The 23,973-nt window shown below is 62.3% G+C and overlaps 4 protein-coding genes across 5 annotated transcripts; 2 read left to right on the top strand and 2 right to left on the bottom strand.

Moving 5' to 3' along the window:
• Window positions 1–1,194: 1,194 nt before the first annotated feature.
• On the bottom strand, window positions 1,195–5,323 carry MLLT11 (MLLT11 transcription factor 7 cofactor). 2 transcript variants are annotated; one of them, XM_080569991.1, is made up of 2 exons: window positions 4,919–5,323; window positions 1,195–3,986 (listed from the first exon to the last, which is right to left on the bottom strand). In XM_080569991.1, the coding sequence occupies exon 2, from the start codon at window positions 3,977–3,979 to the stop codon at window positions 3,710–3,712; it is 270 nt and encodes an 89-aa protein (XP_080426117.1). In that variant the 5' UTR covers window positions 3,980–3,986; window positions 4,919–5,323; the 3' UTR covers window positions 1,195–3,709. The 2 variants fall into 2 exon arrangements, with proteins under 2 accessions (XP_080426117.1, XP_080426118.1); XM_080569992.1 differs by lacking the exon at window positions 4,919–5,323 and adding an exon at window positions 4,390–4,524.
• An 801-nt stretch (window positions 5,324–6,124) lies between these two features.
• On the top strand, window positions 6,125–9,633 carry CDC42SE1 (CDC42 small effector 1). The gene is made up of 5 exons (XM_080569993.1): window positions 6,125–6,315; window positions 7,793–7,982; window positions 8,068–8,178; window positions 8,456–8,530; window positions 8,667–9,633. Exons 2-4 carry the CDS (start codon window positions 7,929–7,931, stop codon window positions 8,525–8,527), a joined length of 237 nt encoding a protein of 78 aa, XP_080426119.1. The 5' UTR covers window positions 6,125–6,315; window positions 7,793–7,928; the 3' UTR covers window positions 8,528–8,530; window positions 8,667–9,633.
• A 572-nt stretch (window positions 9,634–10,205) lies between these two features.
• PRUNE1 (prune exopolyphosphatase 1) lies at window positions 10,206–14,860 on the bottom strand. The gene is made up of 8 exons (XM_080569986.1): window positions 14,532–14,860; window positions 12,375–12,479; window positions 12,095–12,300; window positions 11,698–11,876; window positions 11,471–11,629; window positions 11,253–11,347; window positions 11,012–11,170; window positions 10,206–10,838 (listed from the first exon to the last, which is right to left on the bottom strand). The coding sequence occupies exons 1-8, from the start codon at window positions 14,568–14,570 to the stop codon at window positions 10,518–10,520; spliced, it is 1,263 nt and encodes a 420-aa protein (XP_080426112.1). The 5' UTR covers window positions 14,571–14,860; the 3' UTR covers window positions 10,206–10,517.
• Window positions 14,861–14,897: 37 nt separating this feature from the next.
• MINDY1 (MINDY lysine 48 deubiquitinase 1) lies at window positions 14,898–23,662 on the top strand. Its single transcript, XM_080569979.1, has 10 exons — window positions 14,898–15,036; window positions 19,114–20,689; window positions 20,969–21,026; window positions 21,415–21,479; window positions 21,710–21,868; window positions 22,196–22,298; window positions 22,381–22,523; window positions 22,667–22,846; window positions 22,978–23,124; window positions 23,294–23,662. The coding sequence occupies exons 2-10, from the start codon at window positions 20,195–20,197 to the stop codon at window positions 23,369–23,371; spliced, it is 1,428 nt and encodes a 475-aa protein (XP_080426105.1). The 5' UTR covers window positions 14,898–15,036; window positions 19,114–20,194; the 3' UTR covers window positions 23,372–23,662.
• Window positions 23,663–23,973: the final 311 nt, after the last annotated feature.

Raw genomic sequence — 23,973 nt, 5'->3', positions numbered from 1 at the left:
CTGACGACTCATTCCTTTTAACCAGGGCCACCCCACACCTCGGGGGGGGCTGCTCTGTCAGGCCTGTGCAGAGGACGGGCAGGGGCGGCCGCTCCCAAGGGAGCGTTTCTCTGCTGTGCCACGGCGAAGTATGGCAATGACAACGTTTAAATAATAACGAGAACATCACACGTGCGCGTCCTGCTAGAGGCAGCCGCATTGCACCCAAACAAAACGCGTGTTGCATGTGCCATTTGTGAACGCCAGGAGAGGCAAAAACTCGTCTCTTTTCAAAGAGTGGTAATAAAAGGGAAAGTAAGTTATCGATGGGGACAGGTTGCCAGCTGGTGCGAGGCCCGGGAGCCGTGTCCCTGTCAGCAGGGCGATGGCTGGCTGGAGCCCGTTCCGGCACGGCTGTCACCAGCCTGGCTGTGACACAGCCCTGCCTGGCTGCAGGCTCAGGCGGCCAGGAACTAAAGGGGGTTTGGTCTCCAGAGGAGGCGGAATGATTTTTTACCACCATAATCAGCCAGTTCAAAGCTGTCCCTATCAACATTTACCAGCGGTACGTCCCCATTCTCCCTGCCTGGTGTTTTGTGCAAGGCTCAGCACTCCCATCCACGCTAAGCAGCATTTTTCATCTGCTTTGCACTTGTGTCCGTTCCTGTCTATGTTTCCAGATTTAGCAAAATGTTATGTGTTACCTGAATTAATGATTTACAGTTTCAGTGTCTGAATACTGGAGGTGATCTGGAAATGTAATGAATTAAAAAGGCTTCAGGAGGAAAAAGCCTTAAGGAACAGAGGGCATTGATGGGAACAAACCAGGGGAGCTGCTCAAATGTGAAAAGAGAGAGACTGGAGTCCAGGGTAAAATTAAAGTAATCCATTAGGTTACAAATCTATATTTTCTGCACTTAAACTCCCCAAATTTATATTTTCTGCACTTAAACTCCTCAAATAACAGCCAGGATGGGGCGAGCAACCCACAGCATTTGCAAAGATGCTTTGTTTTATGCTTCCCCATTTCTGTGAAACAGAGAAAAGAAAGATGATTTTATGTAGAGCTGTAGAAAAAGCTAAAATCTTTTGTTCTGAGAGGCTAAGGAATGCCAGGCATTTAAAGGCACAGCAAAAGCACCGTGTCTGAAAATGCCCCGCTTGGTTCCTGCCATGAACTGCTGGATTGGAAAGGATCAAACCCTGATGCAACACTCACACAAGAGGACATTCAGCCTTTATTAACGGTTGTTAAAGGCAGCATAGTAAAGCAGCAGTGACAGATTGCCAGGTACAGCAACTGTTTACAGTCTGGGGCCGTGGGGTAAACCAGGGCACTTTGAAATACTGAAAACCAAAACAAAATATACTTCCGTGGGGGTAATCAAGGGCAAGTGGTGGGTGAGTACAGCAGGTAGAGGTCAGAAAACATCAGCTTGTGAAGGCAAATCAGGTGTTACCTGTCTTGTACTTTTTATTTGGGTATATTTCTTTCAGATGGATGTAAGACACAAACTGGGCGTTACAGAAGGCTGGACACCAACGCCAGGTCTCGCGTGGGAGCTGGTCGCTGCACCAGACTCGCTTGGTACAGCGTGGATGCTGCCGGGGCTAGAGGTGAAATGCTCCCTGCTTTTGGTTGCTGCCAGCCTTGACCCTGCTGTGCTGCGCACCACGGCCGTCTTCACTCAAACTCGGCGCCCCAGTAGGGGTTATCAGGGACACACAGGCACTTGCTTATCCGCCCCATGGTTACCGAGTACGTGGGCTTGAGCAGGACAGCTCGGTGGGGAACATAAGCGCACATTTCTGGGCAGTCTTACGGGTTTTGAAGACACAGTGCCACGTCCTGGAGAAATTCCAGGAGTTCCTCCTCGCTGCTGTTTTGGTCTTGGGATCATCGTATGGGAGAGCCATGTGATTTTGATGTTTGTTTGCTGTATTTAGCGGGTTTCTCTCTCTTCTTGGCACGTGTTCAAGGTGTGCTGAGCACACAGCCGCCAAGCCTGCCTCTCCACCAGGGTGTGCCCTCCCTGCAGCGGTCACAGCGGGGTTTCAGCTGCTTGGGCTGCGAGATGGTCCTGGCCAGCACCCACACGTCTTCCTGCTCACCGACACGTGCCCCTAAACGCCTGGTCCAAAACCAGAGTGTCCAAAAGCTGTTAGCCAGCTCACAGCCTGGCCCATGCCGGCACCCACGGGTCACACATTGGAGCGGGGCTGAGGGGGCCTTTTGCCGAGAGAAAATGGGGCTTAGTCAAAGTCCAGGTATTTGAGGGAAACTGGTACATCTTGCTGACATTTCATTTAGGAGAAAGAATAACCGCTGTAGTGGAGCAACCCCACACTGGTGAATGTTCTGCCGCACGCTCCTTAGAGAGGGATGTTCCCATTCTCAGTTTGAAAGGACTTTTCCATTGCACTCATATATACATGGACGTGTGTGCCTGTGCACAAATCTAGAAATCAATGATGATGACTGAAAGTTGAAAGAAAATATTTTGGGCCAGCCTAAAGAATAAACTTACTTTTTCACAGATTCATTTCATAGGTGATTTCCAAAGCTTACGCTTTTCTTCAAGTTTGATTTTTTGGGGGGGAGATGGTGTCAAAATAGTCAAATGTCCTGGGGAGACAGGAAAACTTGTTCCTACAAGCCCTCTTGCACCCACACGATATTGATGTAAACAGTTCTGCCAGGTGCAGGGGACCCAGAAATAGGCCTCTAATTTAGCATTCTTTCCAATTTCCAGCATCCAAAAAAAAAGAAAAAAAAAAGTTTTGTCCAAGGCTACATGTTATTGTTTCAGTTATCGGCTCACAGGAAAGGCGTAAAACAATTTAATGGCAAATTACTGAAAGAACTCAATTCCAGTCTACCTGGGTTTTTAAATGTCTGCAGGACTGTGTATGTTTTTAAATAATTTTATTTTAAATACCTCTCCTGTGGTTTTCACAGCTTGGAGCACGGAAATCAAACAGCTTTGCGCGGGGGAGTTTACATTTTTCACCTCTGCCAGCAGGATGGGTAATTCCTGGAAGTGACAGGAGACTTGCTCTCCATTTTCATAATGGAGAGCATGATTTTGCCAATATTTGCCTCTTTTTGGTGCCTTTTCAGCGCTCAGGCTGACTCTGGCCACCTGCCCCTGAACTCTTAAGACCATTTTGGGATGTTCCACATCACTGGTTCATCAGGATCCACTACAATTTCACAAAATGCCCCGTGGAACCACATCAAACCCCAAAAGCACAACCAAAGAGACAGAGCTCTCATGTTAGCTCTCCCAGGAAACAATCTTGGAAAAAAAACATGCGTAAAAGCCGAAGTGATTCAGGATGTGTGATTTTTTTTCCCCCCCCCCACTTCAAGATGGCACTGAGCAATAAACCTGGGCCCACGGAGGAGGCGTGTGAAAGCTGACCCCAAAGACGACCCGGCATTAGGGCCAGGCTCCTGCTGGAAGCCACGCAGCGGTTCCTGCTTGCCCCAGGCTCACTCCGCTGCGATGCTTTCCGAAGGCAGAAGTGGAGTGAGGAGGCACAAGGCGAGGCTGGAGCTTGGCAGAGAGGGTGCCACCACCCGCCAGCAGGGCCGGGGCGAGCTGTGGGGTTCGACAGCAACGCTGAAAAGCGCCCAGAGACAAAAAAAACGACACCGTACAGAACCAACAAAACCAAACCCTGGCATGCCTAGCGGGGAGGAGGGCGGGGGGGAGAGGGGAGGACGTCAGATGAGGTCGAAATCGAAGGAGCTGATGCTGGCGATGGGTGCTCTCCAGAAGTTGAAGCTGTTGAAGGGCAGCAGGCTGTCCTCCTCGGCGGAGCCGCCCTGGGCAGCTGCGTCCCGCGGCCCCGGGAGCTTGGCCAGCCCGCCGCGGGGCGGGTAGAGGGGCCCCTCGCCCAGCCCCAGCCCCTCCAGCTCTGCCAGCTCCAGCCGCGGGATCGGCATCCTCCAGTAGATGAAGGAGTCGTACTGGTTGCTGATGGTGTCCAGCATCGTCAGGCTGCAAAGGGGGGAGAGGAGGAACGCCCTGGGTCGGCTGCCCCAAAGCCGCCAACGCTCTCGGGCGTTGTGGTGTCGGCCAAATCCCACCCCAAAATCAAGCGGATGGGGAGGGGAGCCCGTCCTAAGCATAGGAATTCCCAAGGGAATCCCCCACCTGACACGTCGGGTGCTTTGGCAAGGGGGGGCGGGGGGGGCAGGAAAAAAAGCAGATCGGTGTGGGGCAAGGAGGGGCTGCCCCCCCCCACATCCACTGCAGCAGCGGGGATAGGAGCCGGGACCCGGGAGAACGCCTTTTTGACAAAAGGGTCTCGCCCCTTCCCCGTGCACAAAGCCGAAGGCATCGCTGTACCCCGGGGGTGCGCAGCCAAACCCCCCCAAAGGGTTCAAATCGACTGTCTGACCTGAAAGAGCCTCCTCCTCCCGCCGCTGCTCCCGTTTTATGCCCCGAATCCTGAAGGATGACTCAGGCGTACCTTGAACCCGGCCCCCCCCCGGCCCAGCCCTGCAGCAGGGGGGGACTGCCGGCTAAATTTAAGCTCCCCCATCGAACTCAGAGGCTATGAAAGGCTCCTGTGTCACCCCCGGGGAAAGCGAGCTGCAGCGGTTTTAAATAGCCTCCTCCTCAGCGGGAACATCTCCGGGTGCCTTCTGCCCCGCGTTATTTTGCAGTGACAGCAGCACCGCGGACAACGGGCTTAAAGCCCCAAAGGGAGGTGACAGAAGAGCAACCAAAATCACAAATTCTGCTCTGAAAAAGGCAACGGATGCGAGATAAGCCCCCCCACAGCGTGTGTTGCCCAGAAAAGTAGGGTGGGTGGGCACACCGTGCTCAGCGCCGTCCTTCACCTAATCCCCGCTGCTCACCCCGACAATCCCGGGGCCCCCACCCGAGCCTTTCCAGCACCCCCAGCCCTTTGCTGCTGACCGTACCTGCGGAGGGAAGGAGGGCTGGAGGCCGGCAGCTCTTTGTGCCGACAGCCGCACTGCACTGCAGCGTCGCTTTTGTCTGCTGGCGCACCCGGGTCTGCAATGCAGCCCCTCGCAGCGCCCGCCGTGGGGGGGCCGTGGGCAGATGAGTCAGCAGCCCCCACCCGCGCTGGGACGGACGGACAGACAGGCGCGGAGGGGAGGACGCGGAGGCGGTGGCGGAGGCGCGGGAGGCGGCTGGGGATACGCTGGGCGTGCGGAGGGGAGAGGGCCCACCTGCCGTGGCCCAGCCTGCCTCACCCTACGGCCACCGGCTCCCGGCCTGGGGGGGCAGCGCCCCCGTTTCCAGCCCCCAGCCGTCCTGGCCGAGGTTCTGCGTACAAGGCAAGGGGGTGCCCAGCACCCCCAGAGCGAGGGCTGTGGGCTGGCAGCTCACAGGTGAGCGTGGGATGGGGGCCTGGGGGTGCCTGTGTCCCACACAGGGTTTTGCAGCGCTGCTGGTCATGGCACAAGATGAAAAATGTCAGGTTTTTGTCCCAAACCGGACGGCAGGCTGGAAATGCGTGCAAAAGGAGGCAAGCGGCCATTTGCACCGAACCCTGGCCCCCGTCCAGGGTGCGTCGGAGGGGCTGCTTCCAACCCAGCTGGGGGGCACCAGGAGTCCCAGCCCCTGCGGGACGTGGCTTTGGGGGCTGCGGAGGCAGCGGGGTCGTTGCGGCCCTTGGTGCTGCTGCGGTGGGCATTGCGCGAGTGGAAGAGCCCAGCGTGGAAGCGATGCGGTGGCACCGACGCCCGCGGCTGGGCCGGCCAGGGGGGCTTCCAGGGCTTCGCTCCCTCAAGGGGCATCCACGGACAAAGGGGGCTCGAGGCTGGCAAACGTAACCCTGGGGTGCAGCGGGACCCCAAGACCCGCTCCCCGCTGCGCCCCCAGACCCACCGAGGCCCAGGACCCCCAGCCCTGACGGTGACCCCCAGCTGCACTGAGCCCCGCTGGGGGGACCCCCGGCTTTGCTGGGCGCTCCCAGTCCTGCCCCCCCCCCCCCCATCCCAGCAGCATCCCCAGAGCCCCAAGCCCCCTCCCCAGCAGGACCTCCAGGGACCCCGAGGCACCGCTGAGCCCCACAAGCCCCCCCCCGGGGTCCCCCCGCAGCTCTCCCGGTTTCCTCCCGGTTCCCCCCGCCCCGTTCCCCGTGTCCCCCCCCCGCCCCCGGCGCAGCCGCGGCTCCTGCAGTGCTGCCGGCGGCCAGGGTGGGAGCTGTGCGCCGGGCTGGGCCGGGCCGGGCCGGGCCGAGCTGTGCCGGGCGGCGGGGGAGCGCCGCGTCCCGCAGCCGCCGGGCCTCTGCGAGCTGGGCTCCGGTAACCGGCACCGCCCCGGGACCCCGGACCGGCACCGAGCGCAGGTAACGGGGGCTGCTGCCGGGACGCGCGGCCCCGCCGGGGGAGGGGTCGTGTGGGTGCCAGACCCTGCGGAAGCCCCCTTTTCCCCCCCAAAAAAAAGCCCCGGGAAAGCGGCGGGGGCGGGAGTGGGGGGGGGTGAGGATCCGGTACCGGAGCTGGGGCACGGCCCCCGGGTCCCCCCCCCCGCCGCAGCACGGGGGTGGAGCGGGGAGTTCCGCCGGGCCCCCCCGCCCCCCCCCCCGGGCCCTGCTGCCCCCGGGGCGGCACCGGGGATCCCCCCCGTTCTGCCGCCGCATCCCGGGGGTCCCCGAGCCCGGCCCCCGAGCCCCGCCGGAGCCCCTCGGAGCCGGGGGCACCCCCCGGGAGGGGGGGTTGCGCCCCCGCGCCCCGCTGCGGGAGGCCCGGCTCCGCTCCGCTCCCCGCCGCTGACGCAGGAGCCGCCGAGCGGTGCTTCCCCAGCCGGGAAGTCATCTTGTGCGAGCCGGCCTGGCTCCGGCCTAGCGCCCCGGGGCGGCTCCGGCCGCCTTCTCCCACCGCCCCGCGCCCCCCCCCCCCGCTTTGCCCTCGGGCCGAGGCCGGGCGCAGCTCGTCGCGCGGGTGGGCCCCGGGACGCCCCGCCGGGAGGCCGAGCCTGCCCGCGGGGACCCCGTTCTCCGGGGGGTGCCCCCCGCGTCGGGGACCCCCGTGGGCGCGCTCGGCCTCGGGCGGGCCGAGGCTCCGGCGGGCTCCCGTCGCCTGCCCGGGGTCCCTGATCCCGCTGGGGACGGCCCCCCCACGTCCGGGGGTCTGCGGGCCCGGGGGGCTCCCGGCGGGCGGCCCACACCCCGCGGGCGGGAGGCTGCGCTTTCGTTCCTGCGGCCTTCGGACCCGCTCGGCCGAGCCCACACCGCCGCTGGGTGCTCCTGCCGAGCGGGGCCGTGTCCCCCTCCCACACCTCCTCCCCCCCCCCAGTTTTGCCCCTCTTCCCCTCTCCCCGGGCCCGTTTGCTGTATTATCCGTGCTGTTCCCCCCCCCCCCCCGCCCCGCCGTCTGCTCTTCGAGCTGAAGCGGAAGAGCTCAACCTCCGGCCCCTTTTCGGAAGGGCTGGGGATATTTATAGCTGCCTTGCTCAGGGGCTGGGATTTGCAGCAGCTCCCCCTAACCCCGCTGCAGCATCCCCACGTGCGTCCTGCGCGGTGGGGGGGGAACGGGGGACAGATCTTGTCCCGGCCACAGGGCAGCTTCTCCAGGTACCTTTGTGATGCCTGTGGGTCGAAGAGTTGGTTTGGGGGGGGGGCAGGACTGCGGCTCTTCCCCCTCCACACTTGCAGCTCCTTGCCATGCCATGCCTCAGTTTCCCCACTCTGCCACATCGTCTGGCAGCGCCTGTCAGCCAAGGACCGATCCTGCACCCCATGTCCCTGACACCACCATCTCCTGTCCTTCACTGGGCTGCGACTTGCGGACAAACCCTTCCCCCCTGCCTCTGTCGCCCCCCAGGTACCTCCCTGCCATCTTGGCCGCCCTGACCAGGTGCCGCGGGCCCCCCCCGCCCGTCCCCATGGAGTGAGAGCGCTCAGGGGTCTCCGCACTGGCACAGCCCCCTGCGGGAGGGAAGCTGGAAGGCGCCGCCAACATGAGTGACTTCTGGCACAAGCTGGGCTGCTGCGTTGTGGAGAAGCCACAGCCGGTGAGTAGCTGCAGTCTGGGGGTGGGGGGGTTGGTGTTGCGGGGCCGGGGGTGCCGGGGAACTGATGGCCTTCATCCACCCGCAGAAGAAGAGGAGGAGACGGATTGACCGTTCCATGATCGGCGAGCCCATGAACTTCGTGCACCTGACGCACATTGGCTCCGGAGACATGGCCGCGGGCGAAGGCCTGCCCATGGTACGCCATCCGCACGCCGGGCTGGGCAGTGGGTGCTGTTGTTGGAGTGGGGGGGTCGTGGCCGGGTGGTGGGTCTCATGGTTGGGTGGTGGGTCTCCCCGTTGGGGTGCCCACCCCGGAGAGCTGTCACCCACCCTCATGGTGTCACAACCTCATGGGTGGGTGACGGCTCTCCAGGGTGGTCTGTAGGGGCCTTCTGCCCGGGAGGGGATGGTGTGTCCCGGGTGGGTGATAGGTCTCGCAGCGGTGGTGACAATTCTCTGCCCCATCCCTGCAGACAGGCGCTGTCCAAGAGATGAGGTCCAAGGGCGGACGGGAGCGACAGTGGACCAGCTCCCGGGTGTTGTAGCATGTGAGTACACGGCCATTTCGGGAGCCGGGCGTGCAGGTGGCCACAGCAACCTGCCGTCACCATCCAAGGCACAGCAGCTAATTAACGCTCCACCGCTTGTGCAGTTTTGTAACCCAGCATCTCTTGAACTTTGCAGATTCCTGGCTATTTAAGCCCAGACTTGAACTGCCTGATCCCCACACCGGAGGAAAAGCCAACCTCGGGCGCTTTATTCCCGCAGTAACTTATGCAGACCAAGCCTTGTGCCTGTCCCGGTGGCTCTGGGTTGTCCCCCACAAATCCCTCCTTCCCCGAGGCACTGGGCTGGTGATGGTGACACGGGGAGGGAGCGAGGCCACCCCGCACCCAGCTGGGATTGCAGCCCAAAGGACGCCACCACCCACCTGCAGCGCACTGGGAGCTGCCAGGCGCAGTCGAGACGTGCCAAATCCTACCGCTTTCCCTTTTTTCCACAACCTGAACAGCACCGGTGTCTCCCATGGGCCCCTCTTGGCACTGGCCTCAGTTCCTCAGTTTTCCTGGGGAATGGCGGCAAGGCCGGTTCTGCTTTAGGGGCAGATCCAGAACGGCGTTAAAGACCCCAGCCTTTCGGCGACTCACAGGCAGTGGCTCAGCTCTGACACCGCCACAGAGCCTGTGTTTCCTCCAGCCTTCTGCTGGCATTGCCACCGCCAGCAAACCTCTGCCTTCCTTCTTTTTTAGGATATTTTTTAAGCTTGAAAACCACCTAGGCAGCCTCTGCCATCACTACCGGGCTTTAACCGGCGTTGTCTGAGGCAGGACGGGGCCTGACCCAGCTGCTCCCCCTGGAAAGAGGGACTGGCTCGGGCTCCTGAATCTAGGCGCACGTGTATATAGTTCAAATAGCGCCAGGATTAAATATTAAAGAGCACGTGCTGGGAGCTGCGGCTGGGCGTCAGAGGGTTTCCCCTTCACCATGCTTCAGGTGACACAGGGATGCTCCTGTGCGGGGCCGGGCTCCTCCAGCCCTGCAGCGTGCCCGGTGCTTGCAAGCGAGCGCAGATGCTTGATTCAGTTTTTAACCCCACAGAAAACTCACCGGGAGAAACACACCTTTGAAATAAAACCTTGTGCTGGCCCAAGATGGGCGTCCGCGGGCTGCCAGGATCTCCTCGCCATTCTGCTGCTGGCGGGACCCAGACAGGGTGAGGGGTGCTGGGCGGGGGGCACCAGGCAGGGGCATCGGCTTTGGGGGTGCTGGTCCCACCATCCTCTTTCCCTGGGGGTGTCCTCGTCCTGGTGTTCCTCACTCAGGTCCAGGGTATCCCAGCCGTTGCCACCCTTATCACTGCTGCCTGCCAAGAGGCCTGGAACCCTTGTGGCAGACCCTGGGGACCCCGTGAACACCCGCGTGCCCTCGGCAGCAGCGGCGGCCCCAGCGGGATGGCTCCAGTGGTGGCGGCTCACCCCGACCGGTTCGGCTGCATTTGCAGCCGGCAGAACCCCTAGGCACGACAGGTTCCCTCCCACCAGGCTGGATGCAGAGGCTCAGCTGCACCGAGTCCCCAGCACACGGGGTGGCTTTTGGGGACGAAACGTTCCTCAGAATTCCCCCAACCCAGCTCAGCCCAAGAACAGGGGCTCTGCCTCCAGGAGGCCTGCGCTGGGTACGGGGGCCCTTGGATCCCCCTGAAGAAGAGCCAAGAGCCAGCAGTGGAAAGAGGGAAATTTAATCCTCAGATTGTGGATAACAGTCCTGAGCCGGCTGTGTCCACACCCAGCAATCTAGCCCCAGAAAGGGCCAGGAGGAGGAGAACTATTAAAACCCCAGTAACTTTGTTAACCGTATGCCGCCCCACTCCTCGGCCCCACGGCACTGACTCCAGCGCAGCGGGGGCAAATGGCATCAGGGAGGGGGCTGCGGCAGCGAGCAGCGCTCAGCTGGAGGAGGCTGCAGCTCGCCAGTGCTGGGGGCGCAGCGTCCGTGGTAGCACCCCGAGCGGGCACAGCGGGTGCCGGGGACCCCTCACTTGTCGGGGTCAGGGGGCTGCTCGGCAGCCATGCGGCTGACCCGCTCCAGCACAGCCTGGGGGCAGAGAGGGGGCACGGCTTGTGCCAGTGGGCTCTCGTCCACCAGGCTGTTCATGGGGGTGGGCGGCGGGGCTGTGTCCTCCTCCAGCCCCACCGTGGCCCCCAGCCCTCCAAGCGCAGCCCGGAGGACGGGCAGCACTTTCTTGCGTGAAGCCAGCGCGTTGCCCTGGGCGTAGGCGCTGACACAGGACCAGGGGCTGGGCAGGGGCTGGAGATGCAGGGATGGCGCCGTGGCCTCCTCCAGCACCTGGCAAACCTGGAAGGCAGAGCACGGTGTCTGGGGCATGCCGGGCACCTCTCATCTCCCGTTCCCCTCAATCAGGGGCCGCTGGGGTAAATGTGTGCGGAAGACACTCGGCTCCATGCATACTCTCCCACCAGAGCCTTCTGCTAGGGGAGGGTGGGTTTGGGGGTCCCCGCTCTGCTCACCGTGCTCCGCAGGGCCTCACGCTGGCTGTACACTGCCAGCTGCCGTGTGGGCTCGTAGCGCTCGTTAAAGGAGACCATCATGGCCACCAGCCCAGCATAGCCCCGAGCCTGGCAGAAAGCTTCCAGGTCCTGCAGCAAGTTAGGGCGGTGCAGGAAGGTCTGGAGGAAGACAGATGCTGGTGTTGCCCCACTGTGCCTGCTGAACCGCCCCGTGCCTCAGTTTCCCCTCACTGAGCCTCACCTCTAGGTTTATGTAGATACCGCTGACGGCGAGGACCAGTTCATCATTGGAGAGGGTTTTGAGGTCCTTCCGCAGCATCTGCTCTGTTGTCAGCTCTGGGAGGTGAGAGGGGCTGAGCATGAGCCCTCTGGATGTGTCCCGGTGCCCCAGGGGAACTGTTTATCCCCAGACATGCCGCCACTGAGCACTGGGGAGCCCCCAGACACACGTGTACAGACCTGAAACATCAAACTTGGCCGCTTGCAGGGCTTCATAGATGGTATTGTGGGCTGGCAGCTCGGGGAACCTTGACTCGAGCAGGGAGATGCATGCCACGTCCCGGGGTGTCACCTTGCCAGCCACAGGGCTCAGGTTCACAGAGTCCAGCAGGATGGTGCCTGGGGGGATGGAGACCATCAGCGCAGGGGAGCAGAGCCCCGTGCCGGGTGACAGGGCCTGGCCTCACCATGCAGCAGCGCGGCCGTGGTCCGGTCCAGCACGCCTGGAGGGCCCTGGGCAATCCGTTCTGTCACCAGTGTGGCGCAGGAGCCCACCAGCTCCACTGTGAACTGGCAGCTGGGCACTCGCTCCAGTGGCCGGTGGTCCAGCACATCCACTACGGCCTCCTCCAGGGCTGCGTCAGCGCTGGTGGGCGAGATGGGGATGGTGAGAGCTCTGGCATGCACCTGCCAAATACCACTGTCAGCAGAGGCTGCAGAGCCCCCCTGCCCCTCTCCTCCTGCCATAAAAATACCCCAGAGGGGAAGGGGAAAGGTTTTACCCACCCTGAGCCAAAAATCGAGCCCTTCACGCAGGGAGTAACGAGGCGGTGGGTTGTGTCCGCATCCCAGCCCGGTGCTCACCTGGGCAGGACGTGGTGGTCAACCAGCGTCAGGGACAGCAGCCCAGCCCGGTGCAGCCTGGCCAGGTCAATCTCATCACGGAAGATGAGGGAGGTTTCCGCGATGCCCTGCTCCCGCAGCAGGAACGTTGTCTCTGTGCGGAGGGCGAAGTCCGAGCGCGGGATGTTCAGCACGGGGATGAAGGCGGCTTTGGGCGGTGAGGAGGTCTGCAAGGGGTTCAGCACCCAGTGAGGCATCCCTCGAGCCCCCCGGCCACCCAGCAGCGTGCAGGCACTCTCACCTTTGCCAGGAAATACGCCAGGGCCAGGGCAGACACGGCTGAGTCCAGGTCGCAGGCCTCATTGCCCATCACCACGTGCACCTCTTGCTGGCACTGGATGTTTTCCTGCCAGGGTGAGAGACATCAGCCCTGCCGGGGCCACGTGTCCCCTCTGATATCCCCAAAAGCTCCTGAAGGACATTGACTCGATGCACACCTTCAGCACCAGGGCTGTTTGCTGCCTCACCCAACAGCCAACGCCTCACAGCTACAGCTGGGAGCAGCTGGCTTCCAGCAGACTGCGGCAGGCAAGAGGCTTGGCCAGGGGCGGTTTATGGCCTGGAAGTGTCATGTTACCAGGGCACACGCGCAAAATTAGAAAAGAAACCCAACCACGTCACAGGGTCCCTCCCTGCAGGGGGATGCCACAGCTGCTTGGTTCACACGGGGAGACGCAGGGCCCAGCACCTTAGCTCAGATTCCGAGGCTTCGCCTTTATTATTTTAACCCCAGACCAAAGTTAAGGTGAAAGGCAGACTGGACTTTCAGCCCTGGCTGCCAACTCCATTCACTGAGTGAGCAGAGGCAGGAATTTTAGGAGGCTATCTGACCCCAAAAACACCCCCTTTCACCTCTTTTTACCCGGGGCAGCGGCAGGGACACTGTTGTCACCCCCCAGATCCTCTGTCCCCGCTCCCTGGCACTCAGCACGGCATGAAACACCCTAGGGAGACGACCTGCCTACAGACCCTTCTCTGGTGGCATTTATTCATGATATAACCCAGATTTGCTCATTTATTCCACAGAAGCTGAGGAAGTAAAGAGCTGTGAGCCAAGCTTGGCACCCTCAGTACGTTTGCAGATGACACCAAGCTGGGGGGAAGTGTCGACCTGCCGGAGGGTAGGAAGGCCCTGCGTGGGTACCTGGACAGGATGGGTCGAGGGGCAGAGGCCAACAGGATGAGGTTCAACAAGGCCAAGTGCCGGGTCCTGCACTTTGGCCACAACGACCCCATGCAGCAGTGCTACAAGCCTAGGGCAGAGTGGCTTGAAAGCTGCACAGAGGAAAAGGATCTGGGGGTGCTGGTCGATGCTTGCCTGAACACGAGCCCGCAGTGTGCCCAGGTGGCCAAGGAGGCCAACGGCACCCTGGTTGTGTCAGGAGCAGTGCGGCCAGCAGGGCCGGGGCTGTGATCGTCCCCCTGTGCTCAGCTCCGGTGAGGCCGCACCTCGAGTGCCGGGTTCAGCTTTGGGCCCCTCACTACCAGAAGGACATCGAGGGCCTGGAGCGTGTCCAGAGAAGGGCTACGGAGCTGGGGAAGGGCCTGGGACACAAGTCCTGTGAGGAGCGGCTGAGGGACCTGGGGGGGTTTGGGCTGGAGAAGAGGAGCCTCAGGAGAGACCTCATTGCTCTCTACAACTACCTGAAAGGAGGTGTGGGGAGCTGGGGGTCGGCCTCTTCTTGCGGATAACTATCAACAGGACTAGAGGGAATGGCCTCAAGTTGCGCCAGGGGAGGTTCAGGTTGGAAATGAGGAGACATTTCTTCTCAGAAAGAGCAGTCGGGCATTGGGACGGGTTGCCCAGGGAGGTGGTGGAGTCGCCGTCCCTGGGGGTGTTCAAGGAAAGGCTGGACGTGGTGCTTGGGGACACGGCTTAGTGGGTGACATTGGTGGTAGGGGGACGGTTGGACCAGATGAGCTTGGAGGGCTTTTCCAGCCTTAACAGTTCTATTCTATTCTGCTCTGTTCTTTGCCTCTAACTCCGCTCCGTGCATCGCCCTTGCCTGAGATACCCTCCAGGTTCTGCCGCTGAGCTTGGGTGAAGGAGAGGACCCTGGGCTGGGGCCCCTCCCGCCACCCCTGCGCCCGCTTGCCGCGGCGGTGAGGACGGGGCCGTGGGTCGGTGCAGGAGCGTGGGTGCAGGCACGTGGGGCACGGCGGGGCTGGGGCCGTGGCCGGGCCGGGGGCGTTCGGACGAGGCGGTTCCCCCGGCAAGGCAACGGCGGGCTGCAGCCCCCCCGCACGCGGTCCCCGGGCGTCCCCCCGTCCCCGCGCACCCCTCGTGCCCGCCCCGGCCCTCCCGTGTCCCCCCGTCCCCTCGCCCCCCCCGCGTCCCTCCCAGCCCCCACGTCCCCGCTGCTGCCCCGCGCCCGCCCCGTCCCCGCGCGCCCCCTACCTGCAGGGCCGCCCGCCGCCCCTCCACGAACCGCTCCATGGCAGCGGCGGCGGCCGCGAGCACCCGGCGCCCCCCCCGCGCCACGGCCCGGTACGGCCCGGTACGGCCCGGTACGGCCCCGTACGGCCCGGTACGGCCCGGTACGGCCCCGAGGGCGGGGCGGCCGCTCCGCGCGGGCTGCCGGGACAGGCGGGGCGGCCCCGCCGGGGGGACGCGGCGGTGGGGGGGCGCCCCCTGGCCCGCCTTAGGCCTAGGCCCGAGGCCCGGTCCCGGTCCCGGCTCTGCTTGCGGGCCCGGGGCCGCCTTCCCCTCCCCGGCGGCCGGAGGCCCGGCCCCGCGCCGCGGTTGTTTCTCTGCCGCTCCCTCCCCCCCCCGCCCTCCTTCCTCCTCCGCCCTCGGCCCGCCCTCCCGGCAGCCGCCCGGCCGGAGGCGCCCCGGCACCGTGCAGGCCGCGCCGCTCCGCCGCCGAGAAGGGGGAAACCGGCGCGAAACCGGCGCGAAAGCGGTGAGGGAGGGGCTGCGGCTGGGGGGACGGCGGCCCCCGGCCCCGCCAGGCTGGGATGCGGGGCCGGGGGGTGCCGGGAGGGGCTGCGGGAGCGTGCGGGGTGCTGCCTGCGCTTTGGGGTGCGATCTTGATGAGCCCGTCAGTGCCGGGGATTAAAAGGATGTCATAGAGTATTAGTAGAATGTGATCATTAGTGATGTGAAATTAATTAATGGAATAGTTCCATTTGGAAGTGGGCTACAAGGATCGCTGAGTTCAGCTGCTGAGTACTTCAGGACGAACCCAACGATGAAATAAGCCATGAAGCACGTTAACCGACTGCCTGCTAAACACGGAGGCGTCAGCGGCCTCCCCAGGAAGCCTGTTCCAGCATCCACTGTCTCGGTACAGATGTCCTCTTCCTATGGCCCAGTCTGAGCCTTTCTGTCTAGTTCTGTTCCCAAGCATCCTGACACAGGGTGCTGGGGAGAAGAGGTGAGCACCTCCCTCTCCACACCCGCTCTTTTTCAAGAAAGCGTAGAGAGCAACAAGGTCGCCCCTCAACCTCCTTTTTTCTGAGCCTGATGAACGCGGTGTCCCCATCCGCTCCTCGCAGGCCGTGCCTTCCAGCCCGGGGGTGCTGTACGGGGAGAAGACGCTGGCTCCGGCTGCACGGAGCGGAGCGGGGCTGGCCTGCTGGCCGTCCCCAGGGCTGCGAGCCCCGCACCGGTGGAGCCGGGGAGTGACTGGCGAGTTCTGGACACTGGCGGTGCGGGAAACCCCAAGGGATTTTGTGACAGAAAGCTGGTCTGACCAGTGGGTTTGGTCTGGGGTTTTCTCCTGGCGAACAGGTGACACGACAGCCCTCCTCCTGCGGAGGTATCAGAGGTGCTTTGGAAAAGAAGCAACAAAAGGAGGAGCTCAAGCTGCTGTTGGGCCGCCTGTCCCCGGGAGCGGGTGGCTGGTGGCATCCCCGGCTCTCCAGAGCCCCTCACCTCACCTGCCGCAGGGTCCCCGCCGTGCAGGGCGGCTGGGGTGATTCAGTGTGCCCCAGGGCTTTGGAGCCTGTTTTTCTGCCTGGTAGGACGCTGCCCCAGGCTTCCCGCGGCGCTGTGACAACTGTGGCTGGCCCTGCGGGTCACCAGGGGGGCTGGGCAGTGTGCTTCTGAGCGCGATCCTTTGCAGCCACACCAGGAGCATGTGTTTGTTCTTATTTCACCTCCTGTCTCCCCACCGTGTGCTACAAGAAGCCTCAGTGGCGTGTGTGCGCGGGAAGGCGTGGACCAGCACCTGCCGGGCTGTTTCCGTGGCCTCTCTCCAGCAAAGCACTTAAGCATGTGCTTCAGTTTGGGCACCATGCTCTTCCTTGATCAAGACCAGTCAGCTGTTGAGGGCTAAGCGTGTGTTTAAGTGCTTTCTTGGCTCTGGGCCTGAATTCCTCTTTGTTTTTGTGCTGCGGCTCTAGCCGGAGATGAGCACATTTACAGGGCTGTTTTTCTGCTTCCTACCTGTGAATCATTTTTGCGTAAGTCAGGGACAGCCATAGCTCGGCGGCTGGGCTTGCAGTTTCCATCCCGGTGGTGGGAAGGGCTGCGAAGGGCTGGTCAGAACTGTACCTTCACGGTGCTGACTTTTGTGATTGTTTTTTGGCAGGGTGAAGCCATTCCCCTTCCTTTTGGATTTTCTTTGCTGAATGAAATCCCTTGGGACTGTGTGGCTTCAGTTCTTGCAGTGAGAATGCCTGGCTCTTTGGATGCAGGAGCCTTTTTACTGCTTGCTTCCAGCACTACACGGCAGCTTCTTTTTTTTCAGGGGAGGACGCCATGAAATGTTTTAGCTGGACTGGTAGCATATAATCCCTAGATACAGCCCTGACCTACCTGCACTAATCCTCCCTGCTTGCTTGGAGAGGTTAGGTCCGGCCCATAAACAGACGGAGAAGGGAATGTCTCAGAGAAGACGAATCCTTCCTTGGGGCTGGAGACAGCCCTGGTGGATTTTTTCCTCAGCGCCTTGCAGCTTTGATTAGTCTGGGATCAAACTCATAGCATGCTCTTGGCAGTTAACCTAAAGATCCCTTGTTCCTGGGAGCTTGGGGGTGCTTCAAGCAAAGAGCGACCACGTGGAGTGCCGGGCTGGAGGCAGCTAAAACCCGTTTTTATTGCTTCTGGCCTCACAAAAAGAACAGCAAGGCCATGGTAACAAAGCCACCCGGGGCTTGACTACTTTTTTTTTCCTGGGGCTTTTGGGACGCAGAGGCCAGAGGGTCGATTGTTCTCGGTACTTCAGAGCGGGGGGAGGCAGTAGCTGGGGCAAAGGGGCGAGGGCCGAGTCACAGGCCGGGTGCGGGGTCTGGCGAGGGGCTGGCTTCCCAGCCCCGAGCTGCTCGGGGTGGCTCCGGGATGGGCTTGTTGAAAACCCGCCCGGGCTGGGATGTGTTTATTGCCATAACACCCGGGAAGGGCAGGATCTAATCACACGGCTTTGGTACAAACACAACGAAGCCACCCTCTCCCTGCAGAGCCGACAGTTTACAGGATTGTGGCTTGTTTTATTCAAAGCTGCCGTTGGCCTCCGAACCCAGGGGAACCACAGGCTGGAGAGCTCGGCACGCCAGTTCTCACTCTGGCTCTAGGGCTCGCTGAAGCGAACGATGGGCTCGCAGGGACGGTGGCTTCGTGGGGACTGCTGTGCACGCGATGAAGCAAAGCAGCAAGCTTCTGCAGCATCCGGGCCGATTTTGGGAGGGGGAAAGGCTGGCGGCAGAGATGCACGTGGTGCAGGGAGGGTTAGCCAAGGACTCATTTATGTTGGAAGATGACTCAGAGCCACGTTAGGGAAAGAGCCCATGGGCTCTAGCGTCCTGCTGTCTGCTCACCCCGTTTTGGAAGTGAATTTAGCCTAGCGTTTTCCAGCACGCACTGTGACAGCACAGGGAGGTAGCTACAATAGCGGCTGCGAGCAAAGCCCTAGAAAAAGGTTTGAGAGAAAGGGTTTGCTCAGAGAAGCTCTTTTGTGGCTGGAACCTGAGTTTCTGATTGTCAGGAGCTTGCACCCAAGCCTTTGAGTTTGTCGGTGCTTTTGGGGGGATTTTGCCTCGTCTTTGGATGCTTTTTACTTCTGAATTCCCGATGTCCCATGACGGTGGGTGGGAGAGGCGCAGAGCCAGTGCTGAAGCACTGCAGCGCTTGCTGAAACTCGCCCTCCCACTTGTTTCCCTGGAAGTTTCCTCTCCAGACGCCCTGGAGCCAGGAGGAGGCTCCGCTCCGTAGCACAGATGCGCACAAACATGGTGCGGGGTGCGGGGTGCCTGCGTGGCGGTCGCCGGCCCCACTGGTTGTGCGGGGCCCGGTGGCAAGGCCGTGAGAGGTGGTGGCGAAGCCCCGTGCGGCGGAGCAGCGCTGCTGCTGCTTCCTTCTGCTGTTCTCGCTGCGTCCCCCTGGGAGCTCGCGGTGGCGCAGGTCACCGCGGGGAGACTTAGCCTTTTGTATTTGCGATTACTTCGCTTTTTCCACGCTTGGCAGAGCAGCATCGGCAGAACTGCTCAAGCGCAGCCTGCGCCTTTGCAATGTGGGTCGGGCTACGCCTGCCTGTTCGTTTGCTTCACATTCGTTCCCCGTGTCCCTCTTGGAGGGCCCGGGGACAGCCCCGTTGTGCGTCCTGCCCCAGCCCACGGCAGGGCCGAGCACCCGGCTCCCCGTGGGAACAGAGGTGCTTGCAGAAGTGCCCGTCCCTCTGCCGTGCCCATCGGATTTCGTTGCAGCCGTGAGCTTAGGTGGGAGCTGCGAGGGCCGCGTGTTTGGCAGAAGGAGGGAGAAGGATAAAGATTAAGGAATAATGAGATCTGGTGACTCAGCTGAGGTGTGTGCTTCAGCTGGAGCGGCCCTGGCGCTGTGGGGAGGGGCGAGGGTACTGCAAGACGGGGCTGGGGAGAGACATCGCAGAAATGGGGGAGGAGGGGGGCTGCTGGGGCATCCACCTGCAAAAAATGCACGCTCTCGGGCGCAAGGCTTTCCAGAGGCCGAGCAGAGCTGAATTACTGGCAGCCGGATAATGCACTGGTTCTTCCAACTTGTTTCCTTTTTGGTCCCTGCGCAGGAGAGGCCGTGGGAGGAAACCGGGCACAGGCAGAGCAGCAGGTGGAAAAACCCCGACCAAGCCGGAGCCAGGACGGAGCAGCCTTGTTCTGTTTGTGTAACCTCTGGGCAGGAGAGAAGCGTGTGCGGGGGAAAGCATTCGGGGCTGCGGCGATCCTCAGAGACCAGCAGGGAGAGGACTGGATAAACAAGTTGACAGGACCTTGAAAGACGCGTTTTCAAATCTATCTGGGACTGTCTTTGTTCCACAGGTCTGGGCTGGGATTTCAGCAAACCGACTCTGGTGCAAGCATGTGAGTTAAGCGTTTCAGTACACAGCTTAGTTCCTAACAGGTTTTTTTCCCCTCTTTAGTTGCTAACAGGAGGCAGATAAAATACATATGTGCTCATTAATTTTTTTAAGTGCAAGTTAGAGGTATAATCACCCAGAGCGTGCGTGTACACACGCATGCAGAGCAGGGAGAATATTGCATTTCATCGGTGGTGAATAATTGAACTTGAAGCTGGAGGGAGTGGCAGCCCTCTCTCTGTCTGCCTCCACACCGATCAATAAGTGACAGACCAAGCGCTGCCGCAGCGTTTCTAAAGTCATTTAGAAAACCAACGGCACCAAAACTTGCACAAGAACATCAAAGTGCCTGCTACAGACTTGACGAAACAGCTGGGAGGCTCCCTGAAGAATAAACAGCCTCGAGGAGAAGGACTCGGCCTCTAAGAAATTGGACTTTTTTAATCTGCTGTGCAGAGTCTATCAGAGACTTTTTAGATGAGCATTATTTTTGATTATTTAAGTGAATGTGAAGTGACAGAGAGCAATCTAAGCTCTGCACGCCTGGTGAATGACTTGGGCTCATTACACACATTTTTCTTGGAGTAACTGAGCTTTGCATCCTCAGAAAGCAGAGGTTTGGACCGCAGCCATTACTGGACAGAACTGGGTGCCGTGGTCAGGAGCTTTCCCCTGCCTCCTCGTGGGATCCTTGGCACTGGTGGGAGCTCCACGGCCAAGCCTGCCACCGTGGGAGGTGGCACCAGGCCCGCGCGCCTCTGCCCGTCGCCGCCGGATGCTCTGAGCTGGTGGGATGGAGCTGCAGCCGGAGCAGGGGGAAATACTCCTCGCTACGGGGGACGGTACCCAGTGCCGGGGGACCAGCTCCGAGCTCTGCCAGCTCCCTCATGATGCGGGGGAGGCTGGCGGAGGGGAGGGCATCCCAGCTGTCAGCCAGGAGGCTGGCAGGCGAGGCCAGGCGCTGCAGCCGGGCGAGGAGGATGTGCTTGGCCCCAGCAACGAGAAGGCCCCCGAAGAGCAGCAGGAGAGCGAGGACAGCAAAGTCCGGGACTCCCAGGAGGGGCTGCCTGCCCCGGGGGAGAGTGATGCGTCCCCGGGGGGAGCCTCGCGGCCAGCGGGTGAGCCCCCCAGCACCCGCCCTCCTGCCCGGGAGCGGGAGCCCGAGCCGGATTTCTACTGCGTGAAGTGGATCACGTGGAAGGGTGAGCGGACGCCCATCATCACCCAGAGCGAGAACGGGCCCTGCCCGCTCCTGGCCATCATGAACATCCTCTTCTTGCAGTGGAAGGTAGGCAGGGTGGCGGGCGCGGGGTCTGCAGGTTCGGGACGCCGGGTGCCTTTCCTGCCTGCGGTGCTAGGAGGAGTGTTCAGGGGTCGCGTGGGGAGCCAGCTGGAGGCTTCAAAATGATACGGTGAGAAAGCAAAGGAGGGTCGAAGCGTCTTACCCTTCCTGCCTCTTCTGGTTTGATTTGTGCTGCTGAGCTGGGGGTTTGGGGCAGGGGGTGGCAGCCCCGGCTCTCACAGGGAAGGGGCGGGGGAAGGCGTCACTGTCCTCTTTTGCTTGCAGGTGAAGCTGCCCCTGCAGAAGGAGGTGGTCACGTCAGATGAGCTGATGGCACATTTGGGTGAGCAGAGAGCAACTGGGGGGAGCGGTGGCTGCCCTGCTGGCCCTGCGGGCTCCTGGGACTGGCAAAGGCTGGCATTTCCCATCCGCTGCCCCACCTCTGGGTCCGTCTCTGACGTTGCCACCCACTGATACCTCTGCCCTTCTCCCCTGATCACACTCCCCACGCGTAGCCCTCAAAGGGATGTTCCCTCGGTGTGTGGAGGAGGAGGAGCTGTGTGCCAGGCCTCTGTTGGGTTGGGAGGGCAGGAACCAAGGGGCAAGGGAATACCAGTGCGGATCCAAGCTCTGCTGGCTCTGTGCGCTGCTGGGCTGCGTGCTCGGCCCCCCCAGCTCAGGGAGGAGAGCTCAGCGCCCCAGACTGACCAGCCACCTTTGTTCTTTCGAAGGGGACTGCATCCTATCCATCAGACCCCAAGAGCAGTCAGAAGGGCTGCAGCTGAACTTCCAGCAGGTGAGGAGCGAGGTTGGATGGGGGAACGGATCCATTTTGGTTTTGTGCTGGGTCTCGAGGGACGCAAGGGTGGTAGAGTGCCACGTGTCACCCCGCTGACAAAACGGAACTGTGATTTCCCTTGTGATTTTATCTGCCTTGACATGCCTGTCGGGGGGTGAGGGACTGGGTGGCAGGACGCGGGGTGCCCGGCCTGTGTCCTGAGCGGGACCTGTGGTTTCCCCCTGCAGAACGTCAACGACACCATGATGGTCCTCCCCAAGCTCTCGACGGGCCTGGACGTGAACGTGCGGTTCACAGGTGTCTCTGACTTTGAGTACACACCTGAGTGCATAGTCTTCGACCTCCTCAATGTCCCGCTGTACCATGGCTGGCTGGTGGACCCGCAGGTGAGGCTGTGGGCTGTCCTGGCGCCTGGCTGGGTGGGCGTGTGGCTTGTGTGTGCCTGAGAAGACTTGCCCGGGGCTGGCTGTGGTGCTGCTCTGCTCTCCCCGGGGGACGATGGTGCAGGTTTGGCTGCTCTGGTGTCCCCAAGGGAAGCTGCCGCAGGGGCTGTGCTCCCTGAGCAGGGGCAGGACGCTCACCTCCCTCCCCATGCAGATGGTGGCCACCTCCCCGGCTTAAATCCTCCTACCCTTGCCCTCTCCTGTGCTCCTGTGGGTGTCGCGGGAGAGGCCAGGTGCCCGGCAGCCTGGGCTCACTGCCCTGTCCTGCAGAGCCCCGACGTGGTGCAGGCCGTGGGCAAGCTCAGCTACAACCAGCTGGTGGAGAAGATCATCACCTGCAAACACTCCGGCGACTCCAACCTGGTGACCGAAGGTAAGGGCCCTGGGGCAGCCCTCGGCCTGCCGTGGGCACCCTGGGGTGCCTCGGCTCTGCTCTGACATCGCTGTCACCCCAGGGCTGATTGCGGAGCAGTTCCTGGAGTCCACGGCCTCCCAGCTGACGTACCACGGGCTGTGCGAGCTCACGGCTGCTGTGAAGGAGGAGGAGCTGAGCGTCTTCTTCCGCAACAACCACTTCAGCACCATGATAAAGCACAAGGTGTGGCTGTGCCCTGGCTCTGCTCCCTGCCCTGCTCCACTGCAGCAGCACCTGTGTGGCTTCTTGCAGGACCTGGGGGACTCTGAGCTCGGGTGCTTGCCCTTTTGGTGGCAAGCCTGACTATCCCTGTCCCCTCTCCCCAGGGCCACCTCTACCTGCTGGTGACGGATCAGGGCTTCCTGCAGGAGGAGAGGGTGGTGTGGGAGAGCCTGCACAACGTGGATGGTGACAGCTGCTTCTGTGACACCGACTTCCACCTCAGCCATGCCCTGGGCAAGGAGGCGGCTGCTGGGGCACCCCCAGAGCAGAGGCAGGTGGACCAGGTAGGGGATAGCCTGCGGTGGCGGTAGGGGACTGGAGTTCCTTCCCAGCTCCGGGGAATGCTGCGGATCCCCTGCCACCGGGATTTGTGGCACCTGAGCTAGACTGAACCCCTCTTCCTGCCTTTCCCCAGGACTACATGATTGCTCTGTCCCTGCAGCAGCAGCAGGGACAGGGCCCCTCCACGCTCAGTGACCTGGAGCTGGCCCGCCAGCTGCAGCAGGAGGAGTACCAGCAGCAGCAGCAGCAGCAGCTGCGGCCAGCCCCGGCCCCCGCACAGGTATCGGGGTCCCCCTTCCTCACACCTCGCCTTCCCCACCCTAGAGGGAAGGTGAGGCGGAGGGCAGGGGCTGTGTCTCGCCTGCATCCCCAGCCTGCGGGGCTGCGGGGGCACCCGGGTGGCACCCCGGGGTGGCCTCCTGTGCCCCAGCCCTGCCGTCTGTCCGCAGGGCCGAGCGCAGCCGGGGGGCCGGCCAGCCGTGGAGCGGAGACAGCGGCAGAAGGACTCGGACTGCACCCTCCTGTAGTGCCCAGCGGGACCCCCCCGCTCCTGGGGGAGCACCAGGCGGAGCCCCCCTGTCTGCAGGGACGGTGCCGGTGTCCCTGGGGACAGCTGGAGGGGGGCAGGGGGCGAGGGCTGCCCCTCCTCTCCCGCGGCCCAGACCCCCCCAATATTTCCAGTGGCCTTAACGTGGGGGTGATGAACCCCCGGGTGCCCCCCTGCACCTTCAGGAGGGGGGGGACTCACAGAGGGGGGGTCGGCCGCCCCCTTCCCAGTCGCTGCCTTAACCTCGGCCAATAAAGGACTTTTCGCAGGGCGCCTGCGGGGTGCTGCCGGGGGTCCCGCGCGCGGGGGGGGCGGGGGGTGCGGGGGGCCGGCAGCGGGGCACCGGGAGCGCCCCCTCCGGTAGGGGGGAGCCGCGGGGGGGGCGTAGGGGCGGGGGGTGCAGGGAGGGAGGGGCGGAGCGGGGCGGGCGCCCCCCGGGGGCTGCCCACGAGCACCCGCACCGCTGCCCGCGGGGTCCCCCCCGAGCTCCTGCGGCCCCCGGGGGGGGGGGGGGATGCTGGGGGGGGGCTCCGCGGCCCCGCCCCCTGCCCGCCAGGCCCCGCCCCCTTCCCGCCAGGCCCC

This window comes from Anser brachyrhynchus (genome assembly GCF_964034855.1).
Source record: "Anser brachyrhynchus genome assembly, chromosome: 28".
In the NCBI taxonomy this organism is placed as follows: Eukaryota; Metazoa; Chordata; class Aves; order Anseriformes; family Anatidae; genus Anser; species Anser brachyrhynchus.
Note: the sequence above shows the minus strand (reverse complement) of the source record. Positions and strands in the feature narration are given on the sequence as shown.

What these genes read in the sequence shown, in the direction of transcription:
- MLLT11 (XM_080569991.1), bottom strand. Translation starts at nt 3,979, where the DNA reads ATGCTGGACACCATCAGCAACCAGTACGACTCCTTCATCTACTGGAGG.
- CDC42SE1 (XM_080569993.1), top strand. Translation starts at nt 7,929, where the DNA reads ATGAGTGACTTCTGGCACAAGCTGGGCTGCTGCGTTGTGGAGAAGCCA. An exon ending in TTGTGGAGAAGCCACAGCCG is followed by an intron (nt 7,983 to 8,067) that starts GTGAGTAGCTGC and finishes ATCCACCCGCAG; the next exon opens with AAGAAGAGGAGGAGACGGAT. An exon ending in CGGGCGAAGGCCTGCCCATG is followed by an intron (nt 8,179 to 8,455) that starts GTACGCCATCCG and finishes CCATCCCTGCAG; the next exon opens with ACAGGCGCTGTCCAAGAGAT.
- MINDY1 (XM_080569979.1), top strand. Translation starts at nt 20,195, where the DNA reads ATGGAGCTGCAGCCGGAGCAGGGGGAAATACTCCTCGCTACGGGGGAC. An exon ending in TGCAGCTGAACTTCCAGCAG is followed by an intron (nt 21,480 to 21,709) that starts GTGAGGAGCGAG and finishes TTCCCCCTGCAG; the next exon opens with AACGTCAACGACACCATGAT. An exon ending in GCTGGCTGGTGGACCCGCAG is followed by an intron (nt 21,869 to 22,195) that starts GTGAGGCTGTGG and finishes CCTGTCCTGCAG; the next exon opens with AGCCCCGACGTGGTGCAGGC.
- PRUNE1 (XM_080569986.1), bottom strand. Translation starts at nt 14,570, where the DNA reads ATGGAGCGGTTCGTGGAGGGGCGGCGGGCGGCCCTGCAG. An exon ending in GGCGGCGGGCGGCCCTGCAG is followed by an intron (nt 12,480 to 14,531) that starts GTAGGGGGCGCG and finishes TCACCCTGGCAG; the next exon opens with GAAAACATCCAGTGCCAGCA. An exon ending in GTGAGGCCCTGCGGAGCACG is followed by an intron (nt 10,839 to 11,011) that starts GTGAGCAGAGCG and finishes TCTGCCTTCCAG; the next exon opens with GTTTGCCAGGTGCTGGAGGA.